This window comes from Mya arenaria, chromosome 6 (assembly GCF_026914265.1).
Source record: "Mya arenaria isolate MELC-2E11 chromosome 6, ASM2691426v1".
Classification (NCBI taxonomy): Eukaryota; Metazoa; Mollusca; class Bivalvia; order Myida; family Myidae; genus Mya; species Mya arenaria.
In genome coordinates, this window is record NC_069127.1 from 19,022,095 (window position 1) to 19,046,280 (window position 24,186).

Here is a 24,186-nt window from a genome sequence, read left to right on the forward strand (position 1 = left end):
CGGCAATGCCAAACACATCAGCAATGTCAAACACGGCAGTTATGTCGAACACTGCATATAAAGCTGGCACAACAATGTCAATAACCATATTGAATGTTGGTGATGTACATAGATGTCAAACACCATAGCAATGTCACCACCATAGTTAACGCTCGTGTACGCGCATTTTGCACGTGGTGGGTCCATATACGAGTGAGGGCACCGGGCTCAAATCGACGTCACCTGGGTATGGTATGCTAAGCCTGTGCCTCTGCATTAGTGTCGCAAACAATAGGAAAATCTCCTGTCTCACCAGCGGCTCACCGATGCACCTGCGCCGTCCTAACCCAAACGATAAAACGTGCTGGCATTTGGAGCTATCGAGGGTGTTCTGTTTAGTCAAAAATCGTTCAGGGCGAAATACGTCCGGGTCTCCCCAGAAGTCCTTTTCATAAGATACCGAATGTAAATTTAAAAACACAACAGTGCCTTTATCAATGTCGAAACCGCACAGTTTTGTATCTGCAATAGTAAAATGAGGGAGCGCAAACGGAACTATAGAACTTTTTCTAAGAACTTCATGAATCGTGGCCTCTGTGTAGGGCAGGTATGCTCGGTCTTTCCGACAGCTTGGTCTATTTCGTCGTGTACTTTCCGCTGGACACCAGTAGCGCAGTTTTAGTTAACAACGTTAGAATTTTAACTTTTCTCTGGGAGGTTTTCGCCGTAAAATGCCAGCGCGCCTATTAGATCATTTACACTGTTTCCTTGAGCGTATTCCTGTACGTGCATTTTAATGTTTCTTTTGGTAATCCATTCCAACTCTAGCGCAAATTTTATAAATTGTTTTACTTTATTCGGAAGTATATATCGCAGCCACAGTATTACATCGACCGGACTCCCTGCACCGACAAATGTGTTAAAATTGAAAGCCGAATCTATAATTTCATTCAATATTTTTTCTACCCCATATAACACCTGATACAGAATTCGAGCTATAGCTCTATACGCATAAAGCCCAATGTCGAGATCACAAAGTTTGCTGTCTTTCATTGAAAGCCTCACGCAGTGCCTTATTTGTGACAAAGTCAGGTTGGTCCAAAAACACATCCCCGGGCTTATCAGCTGCTTTCTTCACAGCTCTGTATCCGTTCACCACCACGGCCGGCCAGGCGCCCATCCAGATACGGAAAATGTCTCCGTATGAGTGTCTCCATTGCAGGAAGGTCTCCGTGGGGAGACGGCCAAACAGAGGCAGGTGACCAATGACTGGAAATCCCCATGGACCAGGAGGGTAGCGCTTTCGTGCTCCTAGAGAGATTCCTCCTAATAAATAGAGAATTAATCCACATAGAAATGCAGTGAAAATAATCTGAAACATTTGTAATACAGGTTTCTTATTCAAGAGATACCACCATATATATATCCCTCATGCCCATCTGTACACTACGTTTGTATAAAGGAGGTGTTTTACCATGACTGATTTAAAGCACACTCAAAATGCACATGGTAATACATTCTAAATCATACAGTGAACATTGCCAACTTTGGAGAAATCCGCTGTAGAGAAAGTGCCCATAGAGTTATATAGGGAAAATATGGTTAAACAGTTCTCACGACTTAGTCTTTCAACAGATCAACTTACTTCCTACATATATGTTAGGATAATTCTTGCCCTTTAAGATGATGGTTTTATAATAATTGTATGATTTTTACATGTTGGTCCTTTTTAAGGGTTTTGTTGGTCATTAAAAGTTATATTGAAATAAGAAGGAGCTAAAATATGTTTTGCTATTTAAAGTTATTATAGACATCCGACCGCTTAGCTTCCAACGGATTACGATGCAGATTTTTTTCTCTTTCAAATGCACTTTTCGAAATAATGGATTTTTAAATATCTTTTGGTCCTTTTTGAACATTTATGTAAAATTTGTAGAAAATCGATGCCCAAAAATTGTGTATTCAACTGTACGGTAATGGTTTTATGGCCCACCCCGCGGCGTATTCACAGCAGGATAGAAATAATCCATCGACAAGGTTATGACACTGGGTATGACATGTGCAACGAAGTTTGTCATTTATAGCAATAAAATTATTCCCTAACTATTTCAAATTCTTTTATCATTATCATATTATTTAAATAATATATGATACTCGATTATTCATTTAAATGTAGTTAAGAAATGTCATATTTTTGTGTAAAAAAAAGTAATATATTTAGCAAAAAATATTCCCATTTTTTAACCGCAGTCACTATTACAGACAGTCTAAACGTAACTCTTTTCTTATAAAATATTAATGTTTCAAGTTTCATTGGCAATTTTGGAAATACATATGGGTCATGAAACATAATAAATAAGGGTATTCAAAGATAATAATTTTTTTATATATATACATCGGGTCAACATGTTCGTTATAATTGCTTAAGTTCTAATTCTTAATGGTTAACATTTTGGTCTACCATTTTGCACTCAACCAAACATGTTTATAAATTTAGGATAAATATAATTATTTTGATTAGGCCAAAAATGTGTAACATGGATTTTTGTCAGCATATTTTTAGTAACGAGTGCACTAGGTTTTCATAACGTGTCAAAATGCCATTAATTCAACATGTTGTTATGGAATAAAAGGGTATGACTGCCTTATTGTCAATACAACATTAATGACATTTTAACTTGTATCGTTAAACAGAACAGAACAGAATGTTTATTTAACTTAAGCATATACAGCTCATCGTTATAAACACAGAATGCAAAAATGAAAAAAACCATGCATGTGATAAATAAGTAATGAATGTAACAAATAAGTAATGCATATGGATATTTTGGTAACTTTACCAACAATACATATGATATACACAAAACTAACACATTTAACAGCAATATAATGTGAGAATGTCTTATAAAATATAATATATCATATATTTATGTCTCTTATCTTAAAAGCCTTAATACAGAAAATAGCTAATTATATTAACAGAGTTTTTTATTAGAATTTAGTAAAGATATAAACTTAATCATACTGGGATTTCTAACATAGTATCTAGGAATATAAGTCTGTCGGATATTACTATACATTGGGCAGACAAGAACAACATGAAACTCGTCTTCTATATCGTTTAAATGCCACAGTGTGCATTTTCGATATTGTCTAGGGATGTTGTTATGTCTACCTAGTTCAATATACAAATTATGCGAGGACAATATGAGTTTAGCTAAAACATTTCTATATCTTATATTATCCAGTAACACCATGTAGTTAGTCAATTGGAACGTATGTTTAACTTCCTTATATAAATACAATGATGAATGTGTCTCCATGGTAGCTCGCCCACTAGTTATGTATACATCTCTTAATCTATTTCTAAACATGGGGACAAATGAATTTATATTAACCGACTCAGGGAATAACCACACATCCGCATAACCCGCTGACTGAAGTATACTTCTTACTTTAGAGACCCAGTTTATAGTATGTGATTATCATCAAGATCCCTGTATTGATCCTTTAATATTGCCCTGAGGATACAATTATCTTTTTTCTCTTTGTATAATTTAAGGAAATACTTAATAACGCGAATATGTATCTCAATATATAGCGGAAATCTGCCTAGCTCTCCATAAAGTGACAATGAATTTGTGGAGCGCTTGACATTAAGTACCCACTTGCAAAATTTCCTATGTACTCTATCTATCACCTCTGGCTGAATATAGCCTCACACTTCTGAATTATAGTTAAGAATTGACAAAACAAATGCATCAAACAAGTTGAAAATTATACCAATAGGGACCTGGTTACGTTTGATTAAAGCCTTAAGCGACTTCATAGACCGTAATGCCTTGCCAGCCAGTGTATTAGCCGCCTGCATGAAAGATCCACCATAGGAAAATACCACACCGAGATAGTTGAAGGAATTGACAGTTTCAACAGCTTGATCGTTGTACGTCCATATATCATTTCTAGCTAACCGACCACCTTTTCTAAACACCACAATTTTAGTCTTTTCCACATTGTCCGTCAGATTCCATTTACAACAATAGGTACATAAAATATTCAATGATTCCTGCAGGCCTTCCTTAGTTTCCGACAAAATAGCTGCATCGTCTGTGAATAACAATAAATAAACCGAAATCTCATCAACTGTCAGACCTGCATTTAAGCCTTGTTGTAAATGTAGCTCAATATCATTGAGAAAGAGAGAAAAGTAAATCGGGGAGGTTATCTCCCCTTGAAACAAGCCAATATTACTGTCAAAGAAATCTGACAAAGAACCAAGATGTTTAATACACATTTTCACCTCACTATACATCGACCTAAGCAAAGACAAAAACTTTCCATCTATACCAAGTTTGATAAGTTTACACCAAAGGCGCCCTCTATCAATGCAGTCGTATGCCTTCCGGAAGTCCACGAAACAACTATACAATTTCTTCTTCTTACTTAATTGCCTTTGTATAAGAGAGTTAAGTAAAAACACCGGGTCAACTGTACTATAATTACTTTTAAAACCAAACTGAGCATCTGTCAAAATATCGTGCTCTTTTGCCCACTTTTTAAGCCGGTCATTTAATATAACTGTAAATAATTTAGCAAAACAGCTTATTAGTGTAATACCTCTATAGTTATTTGGGTCCGTTTGCTCTCTCCTTTTATATATATTGGAATTATGGCTCCTTTAGCCCAACTACTGGGAAAAGATCGCATATCTACTATATGATTGAAGAATATCCCTAGGGGATTAATTATAACAGGTATACTTGACTTAAAATACTCATACAGAATATTATCGAGACTGGTACTACATGATAGCAACTGCAGTTAAAATATCATTTTAGCTGTTCCTTTCCGATATTTCACTGCCAATTTTGTGTTACACTGTTAGAAAAATTACCAAACTGTTAAAATAAAGGTGTGGAAATGGCCCCAATTAAATGTCTTGATAAACGATCAATTACAGACTTCAACAAAAAGACACGGAATATAATATGTAAATGAAGTAAGTTTATCAGAGATGATTTGATATTTTAGTACTTTATCAACTAACGTTTCCCCTATATAGCAACTCCACCTAATTATGGCTAAATATATAATCATCCAAAACTGAAATTTTCCATCGCAACTTATAATAAAAGGACGGGTCAACTTTACGACCCTCATAAATACTGTATTTCTTATCTTCCTTAATCTTACACTGCGTCCAGTTGATAAATAAGTGCTAAACTAGCGTATCTTAACGCTACTATTGCACTGAGAGGAGAAATCGATAGAGACCGTCGTTACTCTGATAAGCTCCACAGTTGGCAACGATAGATTAAATGTAAACATTAAATTATGTAAAAGATACAGTACGAGCTTTTCGTTGAAGCCGAGGATAACATTCGTGTTCATCCTAGCGAAAAGGTTTCTTAAGTCTGCATGAGGACACTTTTTAAAACGAAAACGAGTAACTGTATCTGACTTATACGACGATAAGTGCATTGCATATATAAGTGAGCAAATAAATGCATTGATAAATAAATAAATAAATAAATGCAGATTTATAAATAGATAGTTAGTTTATTCAGAAATACATGTAGACATACTGTCCATGTGTATACGTATGCGAAAATAATCTGGTCAAAATGATACATGACATACTACAAGGTTTAGACAAAAAAGAGATGAAAAATGTTTTAAAAACACAAGTGATATTCATCAAAATCAACACTTAAATGGTACATATCTGAAATAAGAGGATATTAGGGATTTGGGAGGCTAATATTATATATATAACTTTTAGAGGATTGCTAGATATATAATTAAGTGTTTGCCTATTTTCAGATCTTGATCATTGTCAATAGAAGTTATTAAAGTGCTCAAGACAAATAGAGGCAATCTTATTTATGATCAAGATCGAGCCACTGCTGCGTCACAATGCCGGAAATACAGTGCCCGTTCCCTGGTTGTGAATATAAGACTGCTGATCTGGATGTACCAATCGTAGCAGCACTCATCACAGCTCACAGCGTCGTTCATACAGCCGCACCTGTCACACCTGCAGCAGCTCCTCCAGCAGCCCTTGCTAAAGTAGAGCGAGTTCGAAGACCTACCATTACCGCCGCGGGAACAAGCGAGGATTGGGCTTACTTTCAGTCACGATGGTCCGACTACGTCGACGCCACCAAAGTAGATGGTCGTGATAAGGTGATTCAATTACTTGAATGTTGCGATGAACCACTCCGTAAAGACCTCACACGGTCAGCAGGTGGCAGCCTCAAGGACAAAACTGAAGCAGAAGTACCGGCTGCCATCCGTAAACTGGCTGTTTGAAAATACAATGGTTGCCAGAGTGACTTTACATAATATGCGACAAGATCGTGATGAGACAGTGAGAAGTTATGGTGCCCGTCTTCGCGGACAAGCTGACATATGTTAATTTGTAATTCCGTGTCCTGGTTGTGATGCAAATGTGAACTATACCGACGCAATCATGCGTGACGTGCTATCTAGAGGCATCGCAGATCCAGAAATTCAACTTGACCTTCTAGGTGACAAAAATCAGGACATGACTCTAGAAGAAGTGTTTCAGTTTGTTGAAACGAAAGAGGCGGGAAAGAGATCTGCGTCGAGACTCCTGAATATCCATTCTGTGGAAGCAGCTAGCAGTTCTAAGAGAACAAAACAGACATCCAGCAAAGCGGATCCAGATATTTGTTCATACTGTGGCAAACGCGGACATGGTAAGAAGAGCATAGCACGTATCCGCAAAACTCAGTGCTCAGCATATGATCATAAGTGTGAACTTTGTAATCGTGAACACCATTTTGAAAACGTTTGCCGAAGCAAAGACAATATTAAACGTACATCGCGCCCTCAAGCCACAAGACCACATGATCATGAAAGTGCTGTATTTGATGCCTTGTGTACGCTATCTGACCATTCTATGAACAAACAGAAGTTGAATACAGGTGATGAAGTGTACACACCTATTAACAGAGACAAATCAAATGCAAGTGATAAAGTGTGCTCAGTTAGAAAGAGTGACCACAATGTACCTTGATAACCATGTGTATAACAGTCTGACTGATTCTTGGATCCGCCAAAATTCAAAGCCGCAACCATTTGTAAATGTGACTGTTCGAACTCTGCCTGCTGACTACACTGCATTTGGTTTAGATTCAAAGGTACGCTCTTGCACAGCTGTCATACCCGCAATGGCAGACACTGGATGCCAAAGCTGTTTAGCTGGACTTAAGGTTATTCACCGGCTAGGTTTACGTGAATCTGATTTAATACCAGTGACTATGCGTATACATACTGCTAACAACAACGGGATCAAAATCCTTGGTGCAACGTTACTACGCATATCTAGCAATGACTCCGAAGGGAATGTAGTTGAAACAAGACAGATGAACTACGTGACTGATTCTTCTGACAAGCTGTTTTTGAGCAAAGAGGCATGTGTTGCACTTGGAATCATCTCTGATGACTTCCCCGAAGTGCGTGTTCTGTCACAACATAGTGCTGCTGTCACCGATGGAAATACGACTGCCCCCTGTGGATGTCCTGAACGACGACAGCCTCCACCGCTTCCAAGAGCCTTACCATTTCCAGCCACGAATGAAAATCGTGAAAAGCTACAGGATTACCTTCTCAGGCACTATAAATCCAGCACGTTCAACACCTGTGAGCATCAGCCGCTGCCTCTCATGGACTGTCCACCAATGAAACTAATGGTTGATCCTGATGCCAAACCTGTCGTTCATCACACACCTGTACCGGTCCCCCTACATTGGCGAGATGCTGTCAAGGAAGGACTTGATCAAGATGTCCGCTTAGGTGTCATTGAGCCAGTTCCAGTAGGAGATCCAGTCACATGGTGTCGCAGAATGGTCATTTGTGCCAAAAAGAATGGGAAACCGAGGCGTACTGTTGACTTCCAAGCCCTCAACACTTATGCTACACGTGAAACTCACCACACATCTTCCCCGTTTCTACAAGCACGATCAGTTCCACGTGGAAAAAAGAAAACGGTCTTTGATGCGTGGAATGGTTACCAGTGTCCCAATCCGTGAGGAAGATCGCCACTTAACCACCTTCATAACACCCTGGGGAAGATATCGTTACAAAACTGCACCTCAGGGTTATATCGCGTCGGGTGATGGTTACACTAGAAGATACGACGAGATTGTTGCTGATATTCCAAACAAGACCAAATGTGTTGATGATGCCTTGTTGTGGACTGACACCATTGAGGACAGTTTCTACCAAGCAGCCCATTGGCTTGATGTTTGCGTTCAGAACGGTATTATCCTGAACCCTGAAAAGTTTGTGCTCGGAGCAGACACGGTAGAGTTCGCGGGCTTTGAGATTTCTCCAGGTAACGTCAGACCCTGTACAAGATACATGCGTGCTATTCAGGATTTTCCTACACCGAAGAACATAACTAATGTTCGCTCTTGGTTTGGCCTTGTGAATCAGGTCTCATATGCGTTTAGCATGGCTGACAGGATGCTTCCATTCCGAAATCTTCTGAAACCAGGTACACCTTTTACATGGGATGACAACCTTCAGACACTTTTTGAAGAATTAAAAACTGTGATTGCTAGCGAGATTGTAGAAGGAGTTAAGATCTTCGACCCAACCAAACCTACTTGCCTGGCTACGGACTGGTCCAAAACTGGAGTTGGATTCTGGTTATTACAGAAACACTGTTCCTGTTCCAAAGTTGAGCCATTCTGCTGTCCCTCTGGATGGAAGATCACACTCGTTGGCAGCAGATTCACTCATCCAGCAGTCCCGTTACGCACCGATTGAAGGGGAGGCTCTGGCGGTTGTAGATGCCCTTGACAAGTCCAGGTACTTTGTCCTCGGTTGCTCTAATCTCATAATTGACGTTGATCACAAACCACTTCTTAAGATCTTCAACGACAGAGCACTGGAAGACATGTCAAATACACGTCTGCGAAACCTCAAGGAAAAGACTCTACGCTACAAGTTCCAAATGATACACATCCCAGGGGTAAAGAATCGTGCTACAGACTGCTTATCGAGGCATCCCATCAACGAGCCTGTTAAACTTGTCTTACCTGATGATGATGCGACGGTAGATGCTGACTACTCTCATGAAGTTTACAGTTCCTCAGTCCTATCTGGTTTAAGAGCACATGACTACGAGCCGCAGGATACAGAAGAGTGTGTAGTGTCAGCTGCCACCACGTCCTTAAACACCCTTAATGTAAAGTCAGTCACATGGGATAGAGCACGCGTTGCTACTGCTAGTGATACGGATTTACTTACTCTGGCTGAACTCATTGAGTCTGGAATGCCAGAATTTCGCCACGAGATGCCAGAAGCACTGACGGATTTCTTCCAGTTTCGTAATGAACTATCCACGTTTGATGGAGTCATCATGTACAAAGACCGTGTCGTTATTCCATACTCTCTCAGAGACGAGGTTCTGGATGCCCTCCATGCAGCCCATCAAGGAGTTTCGTCCATGATTGCGAGAGCTGAATCCTCAGTTTTTTGGCCAGGTATCACACCTGCAATTATTGCTCTTCGTGCCAGTTGTAATCAATGCAACCGTAGTGCTCCATCGAACCCTTGTACTCTTCCGATCCCGCCTACAACCCCGGAATATCCATTTCAGTGTTTGTGTGCCGACTACTTCACTTAGAGAGGACACAATTATTTAGTAATTGTGGATCGGTATTCCAACTGGCCCATTGTTGAGAGGTCATTCGTTGGTGCCGAGGGACTCGTCTCTTGTTTGAGGCGAGTATTTGTTACGTATGGTATTCCTGACGAGCTTGCTTCAGACGGAGGTCCTCAATTCACTGCTACTATCACACGTCAGTTTTTACAAGACTGGGGCGTCCATCATCGCCTATCTTCAGTGGCATTCCCTCACAGCAACTGCAGAGCGGAGATTGGTGTCAAGACAGTCAAGCGTCTTCTCATGAATAATACCACAGAATCTGGCAACATCGACACAGAAGCAATTACTCGAAATTAGGGATGTAAACCGGATACCAAATCGGTATCCGGATATTCGTATCAAGTATTCGAATACTATCCGGATACTCGTATCAAATTGTTTTCATAATAAGTAAATATCCTATTATATGTCACCAGCCTGTTATTTGGCATAATTGTCCACTTAATTTATAAATCGTCATATGGCAATTTCATTTTTTCATTCATTCTTTCTCCGTCTTAATAATTTATAATGTTATAATCAAAGCTAAACAACTCATTTTACGTCATAAAACTCATGATGAATACCACATAAACATCTCGCGAATTTGATAGTCACTTCGGCCGAGGTGGTTGCTTGGTTACTGCCACGTGCTTTCGAGTTTGTTATTTATCAGCAGGTTTCATGTTAAATGATGCTTTGATTATTTGATAGTCGATTGTAATTTTATTTCATTACATTGTTTGATTTAATGCAATACCTACAATTTCTACGGTGTTTTGTAATGAAGGATATAATTGCAGAAAAGATTAGAAGACAAAAAGACAATCTGATTTTTCTTTATTTACATGAGTGGACTTTTTTATTTATCAATAAACTAAACATGGATTAATGATCAATCCGTTTAATATCAACTGGTGCCAATTAAGCACATCTGAGATCATAAAACAACACTTGTCATTGTAAACAAGGTCATAGAACTTCACAGGGTGCTGCACAAGGACACAATATCACGCCTTGTGCAAACACCCAATTAGTCCCTTTTTGTGACACATACCCGCTTCGCGACAGACACTGTTGATCACCTGAAATATTTCATCTGAAAAGTTTTATAACAATTGCTATGTCTCTGCTAAGCTATTTCATTGAAATTTTAATTCTTAACGAATATTCGAATACCCATTTTGATATCCGAATACTTGCGTGATATCCGGATACTCGGATATTCGCTTCCATCCCTACTCGAAATATGTTTCTTCAAATCTGAGATGATCACCTCATCAACCAATGAAAGGAGAAATAATTATTATGGTTCAAGAATCAATGTTTAATGATCCCAAAACCAAGAACGCACAAACAGAAACACTACAACACCTATGCTAAAACTTACAAACAGGACCAACACACAAAACGTTTTATAAACCAATCTCACAATATATCAGTGAAACCCGCAGTCCTAATTCTATAGCTTTTTCGGGGAATCAAACCATTGACCCTGTTCCGTCTGTATCGCAATGATCCAGGCTTACTAAGAGGCCAAAAAGAAACCCCACGGATGTCCGAACCTGAAAACTAAAAGCTGTAGCGCAATGCTTCACTTTAATTCTCCTAGCCTCCAATAGTTCAGAACCCGCCCTAAACAGTGCAAAAAAATACTTCAAAGCTTCCCTATATATTAACGTGATGTTCTCCCATCGGCGTCGAGACAAGAACTAACTATTGCTATGCCTTTCGCGTCTTATATACCCTAACATCACGTGACCAAAACGGAATGGTCCATTTTAACAAACCGTATGGGTGAAACACTTATTTATAACTTACATTACAGAGCAGGGGTGTCAAGTTCATTAATCTTACGAAAAGAAGTAAACTATTAAGAATACAACCGCTTTTGTATTTATTTGTGATTTACTAGCTAAGTTTAGACATTTAGAACTTAAACCATAACAAAAGTATTAAATACACGAAATCATCATAAAGTAAAAGAAGCGATAAAATGAAAATCAAATACTCTATAAATTTACTAAAACAGAAATGTTTATTTTCCGGGCTCCGGACTACATGATTCCATGAACATTACATAACTATAGAGTATCTAGCATGCTGATCAATGTATAACTATAGTGTATCAATCATGGCGATAGTTTTATAACAATAGTGTATCTACAAATCGATAGTTGTATAACTACAGTGTATCTAGCATGCCGATAGTTGTTTAACTACAGTGTATCTAGCATGCCGACAGTTGTATAACTACAGTGTATCTAGCATGCCGATAGTTGTATAACTACAGTGTATCTAGCATGCCGATAGTTGTATTACTTTAGTGTATCAAGCATGCCGATAGTTGTATTACTTTAGTGTATCTAGCATGCCGATAGTTGTATTGCTATATAGTGAATCAAGCATAACGATAGTCGTATGACAATGGTGTTTCTAGCATGCTAATAGTCGAATGCCAATGGTGTTTCTAGCATGCTGATAGTCGTATGACAATGGTGTATCTAGTTGTATCACTATAGCGTATCAAGCATGTCGACTGATGTTTTACTATCGTGAATCGAGCATGCCGATAGTTGTATAACTTGAGTGTATCAGGCATGCCGATAGATGTATTATTATCGTGTATCGAGCATGTTGATATTTGTATAACTATAGTTATCAAGCATAACGATAGTTGTAAAACAATTCTTAATTTTCTCGAGTCAATGTTTTTCGTTAAAGCTGCACTCTAACAGATTGAACGTTTTGACAACTTTTTATTTTTTGACATTCCTACACTTTTACAAAGTCAGAAAATCTCGATTTGTTTTTCTATTTAGACAAATCGAGATTTTCTGACTTTGTAAAAGTGCCGTAATTCATAGTTATTTATGCTAGATAGTTGGTATGAGTGACCCCTTTGATGAATCTGAAGAAAAAAATAAAATATTTTAGGTTATTTTAGGTATAATGTCACTAAATTTTGTAAAGGTCAAAATTCAGCACATTCCCTTCAAATCACTGTGATATATTTGGGTCAAATGACCCAAAAATATTGGCTGACAGCCAATCCAAGATTGCGTCGTCATAGATCATGAACTTTGAAAAAGTAAATAAACAATCTTCTCTATATGAACACGAGGATATTCACGTCTGATTTTCTGTGTTTTTACCCAAGTTTATCAGGTGTGTGAGCAATGAAATCTGAATAAAATAAATGTAGATAGCTTTGTGTAGCATTTGTAATAACTTTCATCCCTGTGGAATGATTGCTCACTCGGCGGTGGCAAAATTCAAACAAGGCTGGCGCGCCTGGAATGGCGGGCGTTTCTTGTGTGATTTGCCATTGACCGATAACAACAACAATACATATTATACAAAGAATTAAGGTAAGTGCATATTTTTCTAACACAACCGTTCATATGCTGGTGCATATCAATATTTACCCTTTCCAAGACAAAAAATAAAATAAAAAGTTGAAAAATGGTAAATCTGTGAAGAGTGCAGCTTTTATATAAAAGCAAAATACAAATCTTTACTAATATTCACTTTAATACGAATACAATGGCTTATAGAGTAGGGGAGAAGTCAATGGAGAGACACAGCAATGTCGAGCACAGCAGTTAACGCTCGCGTGGCGCAGCAATGTTAAAGACCACAGTTATGTCAAACAACAAGGCAATGTAAAACACCACAGGAATGTCAAACACCAGAGGAATTTAAAACGCAAGAGCATTATCATACATCCCAGCAATGTCAAACATAACAGTAATGTCAAACACCACATCAATGGCAAACACCACATCACTGGCAAATACCACATCAATATCAAACATCACATCAAGCTGAAAAACTCAAGTAATGTCACACACCAAGGCTATGTCAAACACCACAGCAATGTTAAACATTACAGTATTGTCAAACACTACAATAATGTCAAACACTAAGGAATAGTCAAACATCACATCATGTCAAACACCACATCATGTTAAACACTGCAGTAATGTCAAAAACCAAGTCAAATGTTAAACGCCACAGCAATGTTAAACACCGCAGGTATGTCAAACACAACACAACATGGATAGGCACAACATTGCCAAACACCACATCATTGCCAAACACCACATCATTGCCAAACACCACATCATTGCCAAACACCACAACAATGCCAAACACCACATTTAACGCTCGAGTACGCGCATTTTGCACGTGGTAGGTCCATATACGAGTGAGGGGACCGAGCTCAAATCGACGTCACCTGGATCAGTAACGCTAAGCCTGCACCTCTGCATTAGTGTCGCAAACACTAGGAAAATCTCCTGTCTCACCAGCGATTCACCGATGCACCTGCGCCGTCCTGACCCGAACGATAAAACGTGATGGCATTTGGAGCTATCGAGGGTGTTCTGTTTAGTCAGAAATCGCTCAGGGCGAAATACGTCCGGGTCTCCCCAGAAGTCCTTTTCAAAAGATACCGAATGTAAATTTAAAAACACAACAGTGCCTTTATCAATGTCGAAACCGCACAGTTTTGTATCTGCAATAGTAAAATGAGGGAGCGCAAACGGAACTATAGAATTTTTTCTAAGAACTTCATGAATCGTGGCCTCTGTGTAGGGCAGGTATGCTCGGTCTTTCAGCGAAACACGACGACCGCTTCCGACAACTTGGTCTATTTCGTCCTGTACTTTCCGCTGGACATTAGGAAATGCTACCATGTAAATCATGAGCCACTGAACAGTCTTAGCCGTCGTGTCCAACCCCGCACCTTGGAGGTTAAACAAGGTATCCAGTAGCGCAGTCTTAGTTAACAACGTAGAATTTTCACTTTTCTCTGGGAGGTTTTCGCCGTAAAATACCAGCGCGTCTGTTAGATCATTTACACTGTTTCTTTGAGCGTATTCCTGAACGTGCATTTTAATGTTTCTCTTTGTAATCCATTTCAACTCTAGCGCAACGTTCATAAATTCTTTTACTTTATATGGAAGTATATATCGCAGCCACGGTATTACATCGACCGGATTCCCTGCACCGACAAATTTGTTGAAATTCAATGTAGACTCTACAATTTCATTCAATATTTTTTCAAACTCAGCACTTTTTTCTACCCCATATAACACCTGATACAGAACTCGAGCTATAGCTCTGTACGCATAAAGCCCGATGTCGAGCTCACAAAGTTTGCTGTCTTTGACCAATATCCTCACAAATCTGTCAGACTCCTCAATAAAAAGGCTTTCGAAATCACATCTCTTCATGTACATAGCAAGAGCAGCTACGGTAAATTTTCGGTGTTGAAGATACCTCGGAGAAAAGTTCGCAAATGCTAAAGGATCGTCTCCATTGAATGCCTCACGCAGTGCCTTATTTGTGACAAAGTCAGGTCGGCCCGAAAACACATCCCCGGGCTTATCAGCTGCGTCCTTCACAGCGCTGTATCCGTTCACCACCACGGCCGGCCAGGCGCCCATCCGGATACGGAAAATGTCTCCATATGAGTGTCTCCATTGCAGAAAGGTCTCTGTGGGGAGACGGCCAAACAGAGGCAGGTGACCAATGACTGGAAATCCCCATGGACCAGGAGGGTAGCGCTTCCGTGCTGCTAGAGAGATTCCTCTTAATAAATAGAGAGTTAATCCACATAGAAATGCAGTGAAAATAATCTCAAACATTTTATACAGGTTTCTTATTCAAGAGATACCAGCATATATATATCCCTCCTGCCCGTCTTTAAACTACGTTTGTATATAACAGGTATTTTAACATAACTGATTTAAAGCACACGCAAAATCACATGGTAATTTAATACATTTTACATCATACAGTCCATAGATTAAATGTAAACATTAAATTATGTAATAGATACGGTACGAGTTTTTCTAAAAAGTGTTTTACGTTTGTAATTGAGAACACTTTTGAAAGCGAGTTACATTGTCTGACTTATACGAGGATAAGTGTATTGTATTGCAGATATAAATGAGCAAATAAATGCATTTATAAATAAATGCATGCATAAATGCATAAATAAATGTATAAATGCATAAATAAATGCCTAAATGCATTTATGCATAAATAAAATAAATAAATAAATAAATAAATAAATAAATAAATAAATAAATAAATAAATAAATAAATAAATAAAATAAATAAATAAATAAATAAATAAATAAATAAATAAATAAATAAATAAATAAATAAATAAATAAATAAATAAATAAATAAATAAATGCAGATTCATAAAAACACAAGTGATATTTATCGAAATCAACACTAAAATGGTACATATCAGAAATAACAGGATATTAGGGATTTGGGAGGCTTATATCATATAACTTTATAGTCTAAATCATATTATTTATCATACAATTTCTCAGAAGAAATACTTGGTATATATTTGTACCTTTATTTCTTGTTATGACGACGAACTGCGTTTTCATTAGTTCAATTAATTTGTACATTCTTGTGATTCTAATATAAAATGGTTTGATCAACTACTTTCTGATAAAGAGATGAAAAGTTGTTTTTTTCTTATTATAAAAAAACGTAGAAAATAACAATGGTAACATTGAAAACTATTTAGATAACTCGGTGAAATTTGCAAATCATGTGGCCCAGTAAAGTGCATTACATATCTGCATTGTTGCGTGTTAACCTCTTCATTTTTTTCAATAATTATCTCGCAATTTAGTTAATAATTCTAGCTGTAAATTGTAATTGAGGTTGCTTACGTTAAAAGTAAAACTGAAAGTTAAACAAATGATGTGATTACAATAGTCTTGTTTTGGAGGTTTACACTTTTCTATATGTGGACAATTCTAAAACCTTAACATTAAAACCTGGTTACATAGCATTTCGGCGTTTCTATGTTCTACATCTGTATTCATGTCTTTTCATCAACAGTTATATATAAATGTGGTGTTTGTGTATAGCCTTTGACCTCAGGGTTAACATAAATGTGGAGTTTGTGTATAGCCTCTGACCTCAAGGTAGATATAAATGTGGTGTTTGTGTATAGCCTCTGACCTCAGGGTAATTCAAATTTGGTGTTTGTGTCTTGCCTCTGACATCAGGGTTAATTTAAGGAATGAATTGCGGGGTTGATGTCATTATCGGGGTATGAACGCAATTGGGTTGGTCAATGTGTGTGGAGTCCGAATGCTTGGTCAAAACGCTATGAAATGGAATGAAAAAACAACAACAAAAATCTACTTGCTTAATGAAAAATTTACCTTAAACTGATATAAAACAGATAAATGTCACTGAAGATGTTAAACAGCTGTTAAATGACCTAGATTAAAACGAAACTGAAAGTAGTTGACAAAAATATAGCAAAAATTACCCAAAATGAAACAAATATTGTAGTACTTACGTGGTTCACTCCAAAAATCCAATATTTATTTAAATTACTTGTAAATAAAAATTAACACAGAAAAATACACTTAATTATTAACACTAATCCATCCGCGGAGTGCCGCGCGGCGTTGGACGACGTCTGGCTGCTCTTCTGGCGGACAGAGCCTTACAACTTTCCCACTTCACCGCTCTTGGATTAGCGACAGTCTGGACCACTGGTTTCCTCGTCGGGGAGCCAATTTGTAGACGTGGGGATACAGTACTTCGACCCAACACTTCTCAGGATTCGATATATTTATTTCTCAATGGTCGTATAGAAATAAATATATCGAATCCTGAGAAGTGCTGGGTCGAAGTACTGTATCCCCACGTCTACTGTGTGGAGTCCGAAGGACTCCACGCGTACTTTGACCAATCCAATTGCGTTCATATCCCCGATAATGACATCAACCCAGCAATTCATTCCTTATATTTACACCAATAGTTCATTATTTCATTTAAGAATTGTTAAAAACTACTTCAATTCATTTAAGAAAACCTTTTAGTAATCCGTTCTTACCCATTCTGTAAAAAGAACGACCCGACTATAACCGGAAACATTTTTTTTCAAATGACGTCACAATAACGCGGGAAAAGATCAACCACTTGAAATCACTTTAAAACGTAAAAATTGAAACACTTCTGGCACCAATATATTTAAAATATAATAAACTAACACTTTCTAAAATGTTGATCTATATTTTACGGGACCTGCTGACACAATACAACCAATAACAAGATCAATAGCTTTCATGTATATTGTTGTGCAATGAATTACGATCCGAACATATCCGAAGATGTTGCGTTCATCGATTGATGAAAGCAGTTGTCGCAAGGCAGTTCAGAAAGTGTTATAGAGAAATTGCACATTCCAAAGCTGTGTCAGGTGAACAAGCCTACAATATTGGATACAGAGAGGCACACAGACAAGTTCGTTATAGTTGATGGAAGAACAGCACCATCAGATTTCCAAGACAGCAGAGAAATTAAAAAGGAAATAATAAAACACAAAAAGGTGAAAGCAAAATATGCTTATCCCTTATCAAGAGGTGGAATTGGAGTTCACACAGAGAACCAAGCTGACGAGGAAAAACTGCTTCAAAGGTGGCCAGAGGGCTCATTCAAAACAAATACAGATACATTGAATGTTCATGAAAACACACCTAAACCATTGTGTGTCTTTAAAAATGTTCCAACAAACATACAAGTAGACTCAGTTGGTGAAGAGGTTAAAACACAAACAGGTGTAGCAGCAAACTTGAGGCGCCTGAGATACAGAGATACACATAAACCCTTGCCAGTTGTAATTGTAGAGTGTGAGTCTTTTCAAGACCAACAAAAACTTTTTCAAAGTAATTTCACAGTCGGAAAGAAGACAATTTTGGTACAGGCATACAGAAGCAAGAGGAATATTCCTACAAGGTGTTTCCATTGCCAAGGATTTGGACACATAGCTGCAATCTGTAAAAAAGTCAACTTCTGTGAAAACTGTGCAGAATCCCATGTAGGGAAATGCAAAAACAAACAAAAGTGTAAAAACTGTTCTGGGGGTCACAAATCTAGCTATAGTCAGTGCCCAGCATTTTTGAACCTGCTTGAAAGATTAAAAAGAAGAGATTAGAAATAATAAATACTGTAACAAATAAATTATAACGTATTATGTAAACATCAGCGATCCGTTTAAGTGCCTGTCATTAAATTAGCAAGTAGCAAGTGTATAAGTACATAGAGAATTAGTACCATGCGATGACAACGGTGAATTAATTCATCAAAAGTACAAGGAGACCATAGGCGACAACCAAGCCATTCGGCATAGCCGAAAAACTAGACGAACAACAACAATTCATTTAAGGAATGGAAGTTGAGGTGTAAATATATAAATGTGGGGTTTGTGTAATATATAAATATGGAGTTTGTGTATAACCTCTAACGTCAGGGTTAATATAAATGTGGAGATGGCGTAAAGCCTCTGTCCTCAGGGTTAATATAAATGTGGAGTTTGTGTATAGCTTCTGACCTCAGGGTTAATATAAATGTGGAGTTTGTGTATATCCTCTGACCTAAGGGTTAATATAAATGTGGAAATGGCGTAAAGCCTCTGTCCTCATGGTTAATATAAATGTGGAGTTTGTGTATATCCTCTGACCTCAGGGTTAATATAAATGTGGAGTTTGTGTATAGCTTCTGACCTAAGGGTTAATATAAATGTGGAGATGGCGTAAAGCCTCTGTCCTCATGGTTAATATAAATGTGGAGATGGCGTATATCCTCTGACCTCAGGGTTAACATAAATGTGGAGTTTGTGTATATCCTCTGACCTCAGGGTTAATATAAATGTGGAGATGGCGTAAAGCCTCTGTCCTCAGGGTTAATATAAATGTGGAGTTTGTGTATATCCTCTGACCTCAGGGTTAATATAAATGTGGAGATGGCGTAAAGCCTCTGACCTCAGGGTTAACATAAATGTGGAGTTTGTGTATATCCTCTGACCTCAGGGTTAATATAAATGTGGAGTTTGTGTATATCCTCTGACCTCAGGGTTAATATAAATGTGGAGTTTGTGTATACCCTCTGACCTCAGGGTTAATATAAATGTGGAGTTTGTGTATAGCCTCTGACCTCAGGGTTAATATAAATGTGGAGTTTGTGTATAGCCTCTGACCTCAGGGTTAATATAAATGTGGAGTTTGTGTATAGCCTCTGACCTCAGGGTTAATATCAATGTGCGTGCGTGCGTGCGTGCGTGCGTGCGTGTGTGTGTCCACTAACGTTGTAAAACAATAGTGTATTAAGCATGCTGATAAATGTATTACTATAGTGTATCAAGCATGGCGAAAGTTATATAACAATAGTGTATCTACAAATCGATAGTTGTACACTAGTTAACTCTCTAAACCGGACAAGGTCCGGCCTGGACAAAATTTCCGGTTTAGTGAGGATTCCGGTTTAGTGGGGATTTGATGTACGGAGTAAGTTTACTCAAAATATTAACTGAGTTTACCTTTAAAGGGAAGTTGAAAACTGGAATAAAATGAAAACACATAAAGATAACATTTATTTTACATCAACAATGGTTCAAGTAACTTGAACTAATGCATAGAATATATTCATTAATACATCATGTCATTCACATCTGGTTGCCTGTAAGAGTCCACGAGATTCTTCTCCCACTCGTCACTCATATCCTCAATGGGAATGTCTAATCAATTTTTCGACGTTTAGACGGAGGTTGAGACATGATTAAAGCACATGCAAAAGGGATAAACATAATTAAACATTTCTGCGTTTTATAATCATCTTTTTTTCCAAGTCTTAAAATAAAACAACTTGCGAAAATGACCACTTCATCACCAATCAAAGTTCTTGATTTGAGTAAGAAACACACAAATTATCCGATTATCTGTAATTTAATGCTTGTTAAGTATGTTTGATAGTTAAATAATCGCACCACTCTAATTTGATTCAATCATAGAAGTCTTTGATTATCGTGCGGCAGTCAGTCCATAGCGCAATCATCATTATCGATTATCGAGTTAACACAACATCACAGGTGCAACATTTAACGACGCTCCGGCTGTCAAAACAAAGTGACACGCGATTCGCGAATTCCTAATACACAAAATCTTTTAAGGTAAAATTACGTTGACAATAGTTTAAGCCCGGATTATAGTTATTCGGGTTTTCCCAGCCTAATCCTCCGGTACAAACAAAACTATCGGCATGATACACTAAAGTAATAAAACTATAGACATGCTAGATACACTGTAGTAATACAACTATCGGCATGCTAGATACACTGTAGTTATACAACTATCGGCATGCTAGATACACTAAAGTTATACAACTATCGGCATTCTAGATACACTGTAGTTATACAACTATCGGCATGCTAGATACACTGTAGTTATACAACTATCGGCATGCTAGATACACTAAAGTAATACAACTATCGGCATGCTAGATACACTGTAGTTATACAACTATCGGCATGCTAGATACACTAAATTAATACAACTATCGGCATGCTAGATACACTAAAGTAATACAACTATCGGCATGCTAGATACACTGTAGTTATACAACTATCGGCATGCTAGATACACTGTAGTTATACAACTATCGGCATGCTAGATACACTAAAGTTATACAACTATCGGCATTCTAGATACACTGTAGTTATACAACTATCGGCATGCTAGATACACTGTAGTTATACAACTATCGGCATGCTAGATACACTAAAGTAATAAAACTATCGGCATGCTAGATACACTGTAGCTATACAACTATCGGCATGCTAGATACACTAAATTAATACAACTATCGGCATGCTAGATACACTGTAGTTATACAACTATCGTAGTGTTTGAAAATCGGACTCCATTTGCTATCGATAATCGAATAGAATCGGAGCAAGCTTTTCGATTTACTATCGGACATAAAACGAAAGTTCATAATATCAGTAAGGAATACATTCTTTATACATAGTATCAATATGATCATTTTGATGCTTAAACATGGAATCAGTACGTATGATGCTATAGTCATGCTTTTTTGCAACAATAAGTTAATATCCATAACCATTTCCTGTCTTTAATATCTTAACAAAAACAACAACATAACAACAAAACACATAACTTAATAATTGCACATCAATGTGCAAAATGTTGCACAGCGCATCAAGTAAGTTAGCTTAGCATTTTATCAATGTAAAAGCATATTAAATATTTGTGAACCAGCTTAACATTCAATAACCTGTTATATTAAAGATATCATTAGAATATCTAAATTTCATAAAACTTTCACAAAAAAAGTAAATTCGTTAATTACAAAAATACCAAAAAAGGTTTCAAAAACAGAATGCATCGCAGGTAAGACCGGACCCACTACACCATAGAGACATATTATTGAAGAAGGTTTTATGAAATATATAAACAATTAAAAACAATTTTGTAATTTTGAGAGAGTTTTTAAGCAAACGTGTTTACATTGACCGCATTTGTGTATGAGCATGACCTCCCTTAAAATGAACTCAACGATAATTTACCTGAAAGAAAAATTGACATTTACTCGACTTTTAACACACACACACACACACAAAGAGAAGTAGTTACCGGAAATAACATTAGCGACATCGATTTTGGACAACCACTATCGATTGTCGCCGACAAAGCATCGTCAGCGACGATTAATCGATTGAACTCGATAATCGTTTCATCACTACTTTTAATATAATAGTTTTGTTTTGGAGGATGTGGATAATTCTAAAAGCTTATCATTAAAACCTGGTTTCATGGCATTTCGGCGTTTCTATGTTCTATATCTGCATTTCTGTGTTGTCAGCAACAGTTGATATATAGCATGTGCGTTGATGTCGAAAGAAACCTGCGAAAGAAGAAAAATTATGTTTAATTTAAGTTTATTTTAAAGGTGCACTCTTTACCATTTTTACAACTTTTTTATGTTTTTGTCTTGGAAAGAGCAAGTATATATATATATATATATATATATATATATATATATATATATATATATATATATATATATATATATATATGTAAACTGTGATATAATAAAAGAATATTGAGTTGAGTTGAGTTGAGTTAAGTTGAGTATAAGATTGCTGACAAAAAATCCGATCGTAGATTTTCATATTTCCGTTCAAAAATTAATGTTTTATGGCCTAAACCGTTACTAACGGGTTAAAGCTGCACTCTCATAGATTGAACTTTTTGACAACTTTTTATTTTTTACCTTGCCACAGATTGAACTTTTTGACAACTTTTTTTATTTTTTATCTTGAAACGAGCCAATTCTCATGGCAAAATGTAGTTTTTATTTGTATTATAAATTGATAATAACTTGTTTATATTTGTATGTATTAAAACAAATGTCTTAATTATTGTTATAAATAGTTACTTAAGAAGAAACACATTTTATATTTAAGATATGTTTATTATATTTCATAGCGATTACAATATTTATCATTGTACAAAAGTAATTTAAAGATCTAAATGCTCAGTCATGTATATTGACCACTTGGCCAAACAATTGTATTGCAACTTCAAATGCTATAATTGGCCCAACGTTACGTTTGCTAAACATCCTAACGCCAACTACGATATTGGCACGGTTGGCCAAGCGTTTGCCCATTGATACCGAGCCCACGTCAAAACACACCTCAGCAAGCTTTCCTGGTAATTACCTTAGATGGCCCATCGTAGTTCGTACTACGGAGTGTTTGTTTGTTTATTTTAGTTAATCAAGGTCTGCCCGCGCCCATTGGCTGCAGTATGGCTGGACCCCCGCCGTGACGTCATCACGACTTAAATTGTGTTTAAATGCCATAAGTGTCATAAGACAGATGTGACAGCAATTCGCAGTCAAATCCAGACATTGGAAGACTTGAAGAAACAGAGTGAGATACAAGAGATCCTCTTTGCGGAGAGACCTCTTGGTTCTTTAACGTGCTCGGTGTAAAGCACCGATACACGGGATACAACTTTTCTTGGTTGAACCAGTACTGAGTACCCCATCTTTCCAAGGACTACCCTTTAAATACCGAGCGCCAGGCAAGGGAGCTACTTGTACTACCTTTTAACGTTTTTTGGTATAACGAGGCCAGGGATCGACCCCACAACCTCCCGCTCCGTAAGCGGACGCCTTAACAACTAGGCCACGGAGACGGAGTGGTGGTGGTGTTAGTAGTTTATACTCCGGGTCCCGACGTGAGCACATTGAAGGGTCCCTGAGTGACAGTTCAACCACCGCACACCTATCCTGGGCAGAACCAGTACTAGGTGCCTTCACCTTTGCATGGAACTGACATCTTCTGTACATGCCAGGGGCAGTGGTACAGTGCGAATGGTCGTAGAAAGGATTTCATAACCAATCACAACAGAAGTGACCTGGTCCGCCCGGGAATCGACCCCGGAAATTGTCCGATTCAGAGTCCAAAGCTCTGCCGATTGAGCTAACCTGGTGGACGGAGACAGAGTGACGGTGTGTAAGCTTATTTATACTCGCACTCGGGCCTTGCCCTACTGCCCCGTTAAGATTGTTAGTCATGTAAGGTTTTTGGAGCAAAGTGCACAGGTTAAATTAACCATAGTGAGAGGTAACCTGGCCCTTTAACGTGCACAAGTGTTTAA

The 24,186-nt window shown here is 37.6% G+C and overlaps 2 protein-coding genes across 2 annotated transcripts; both read right to left on the reverse strand.

Annotated features, from left to right (window-relative positions):
* Positions 1-1,009: 1,009 nt before the first annotated feature.
* LOC128237609 (cytochrome P450 1A2-like) lies at positions 1,010-22,363 on the reverse strand. Its single transcript, XM_052953197.1, has 2 exons — positions 22,321-22,363; positions 1,010-1,305 (listed from the first exon to the last, which is right to left on the reverse strand). Exons 1-2 carry the CDS (start codon positions 22,328-22,330, stop codon positions 1,010-1,012), a joined length of 306 nt encoding a protein of 101 aa, XP_052809157.1. The 5' UTR covers positions 22,331-22,363.
* LOC128236623 (cytochrome P450 1A1-like) lies at positions 11,546-15,437 on the reverse strand. The gene has a single exon (XM_052951600.1). The coding sequence runs from the start codon at positions 15,313-15,315 to the stop codon at positions 13,825-13,827; it is 1,491 nt and encodes a 496-aa protein (XP_052807560.1). The 5' UTR covers positions 15,316-15,437; the 3' UTR covers positions 11,546-13,824.
* Positions 22,364-24,186: the final 1,823 nt, after the last annotated feature.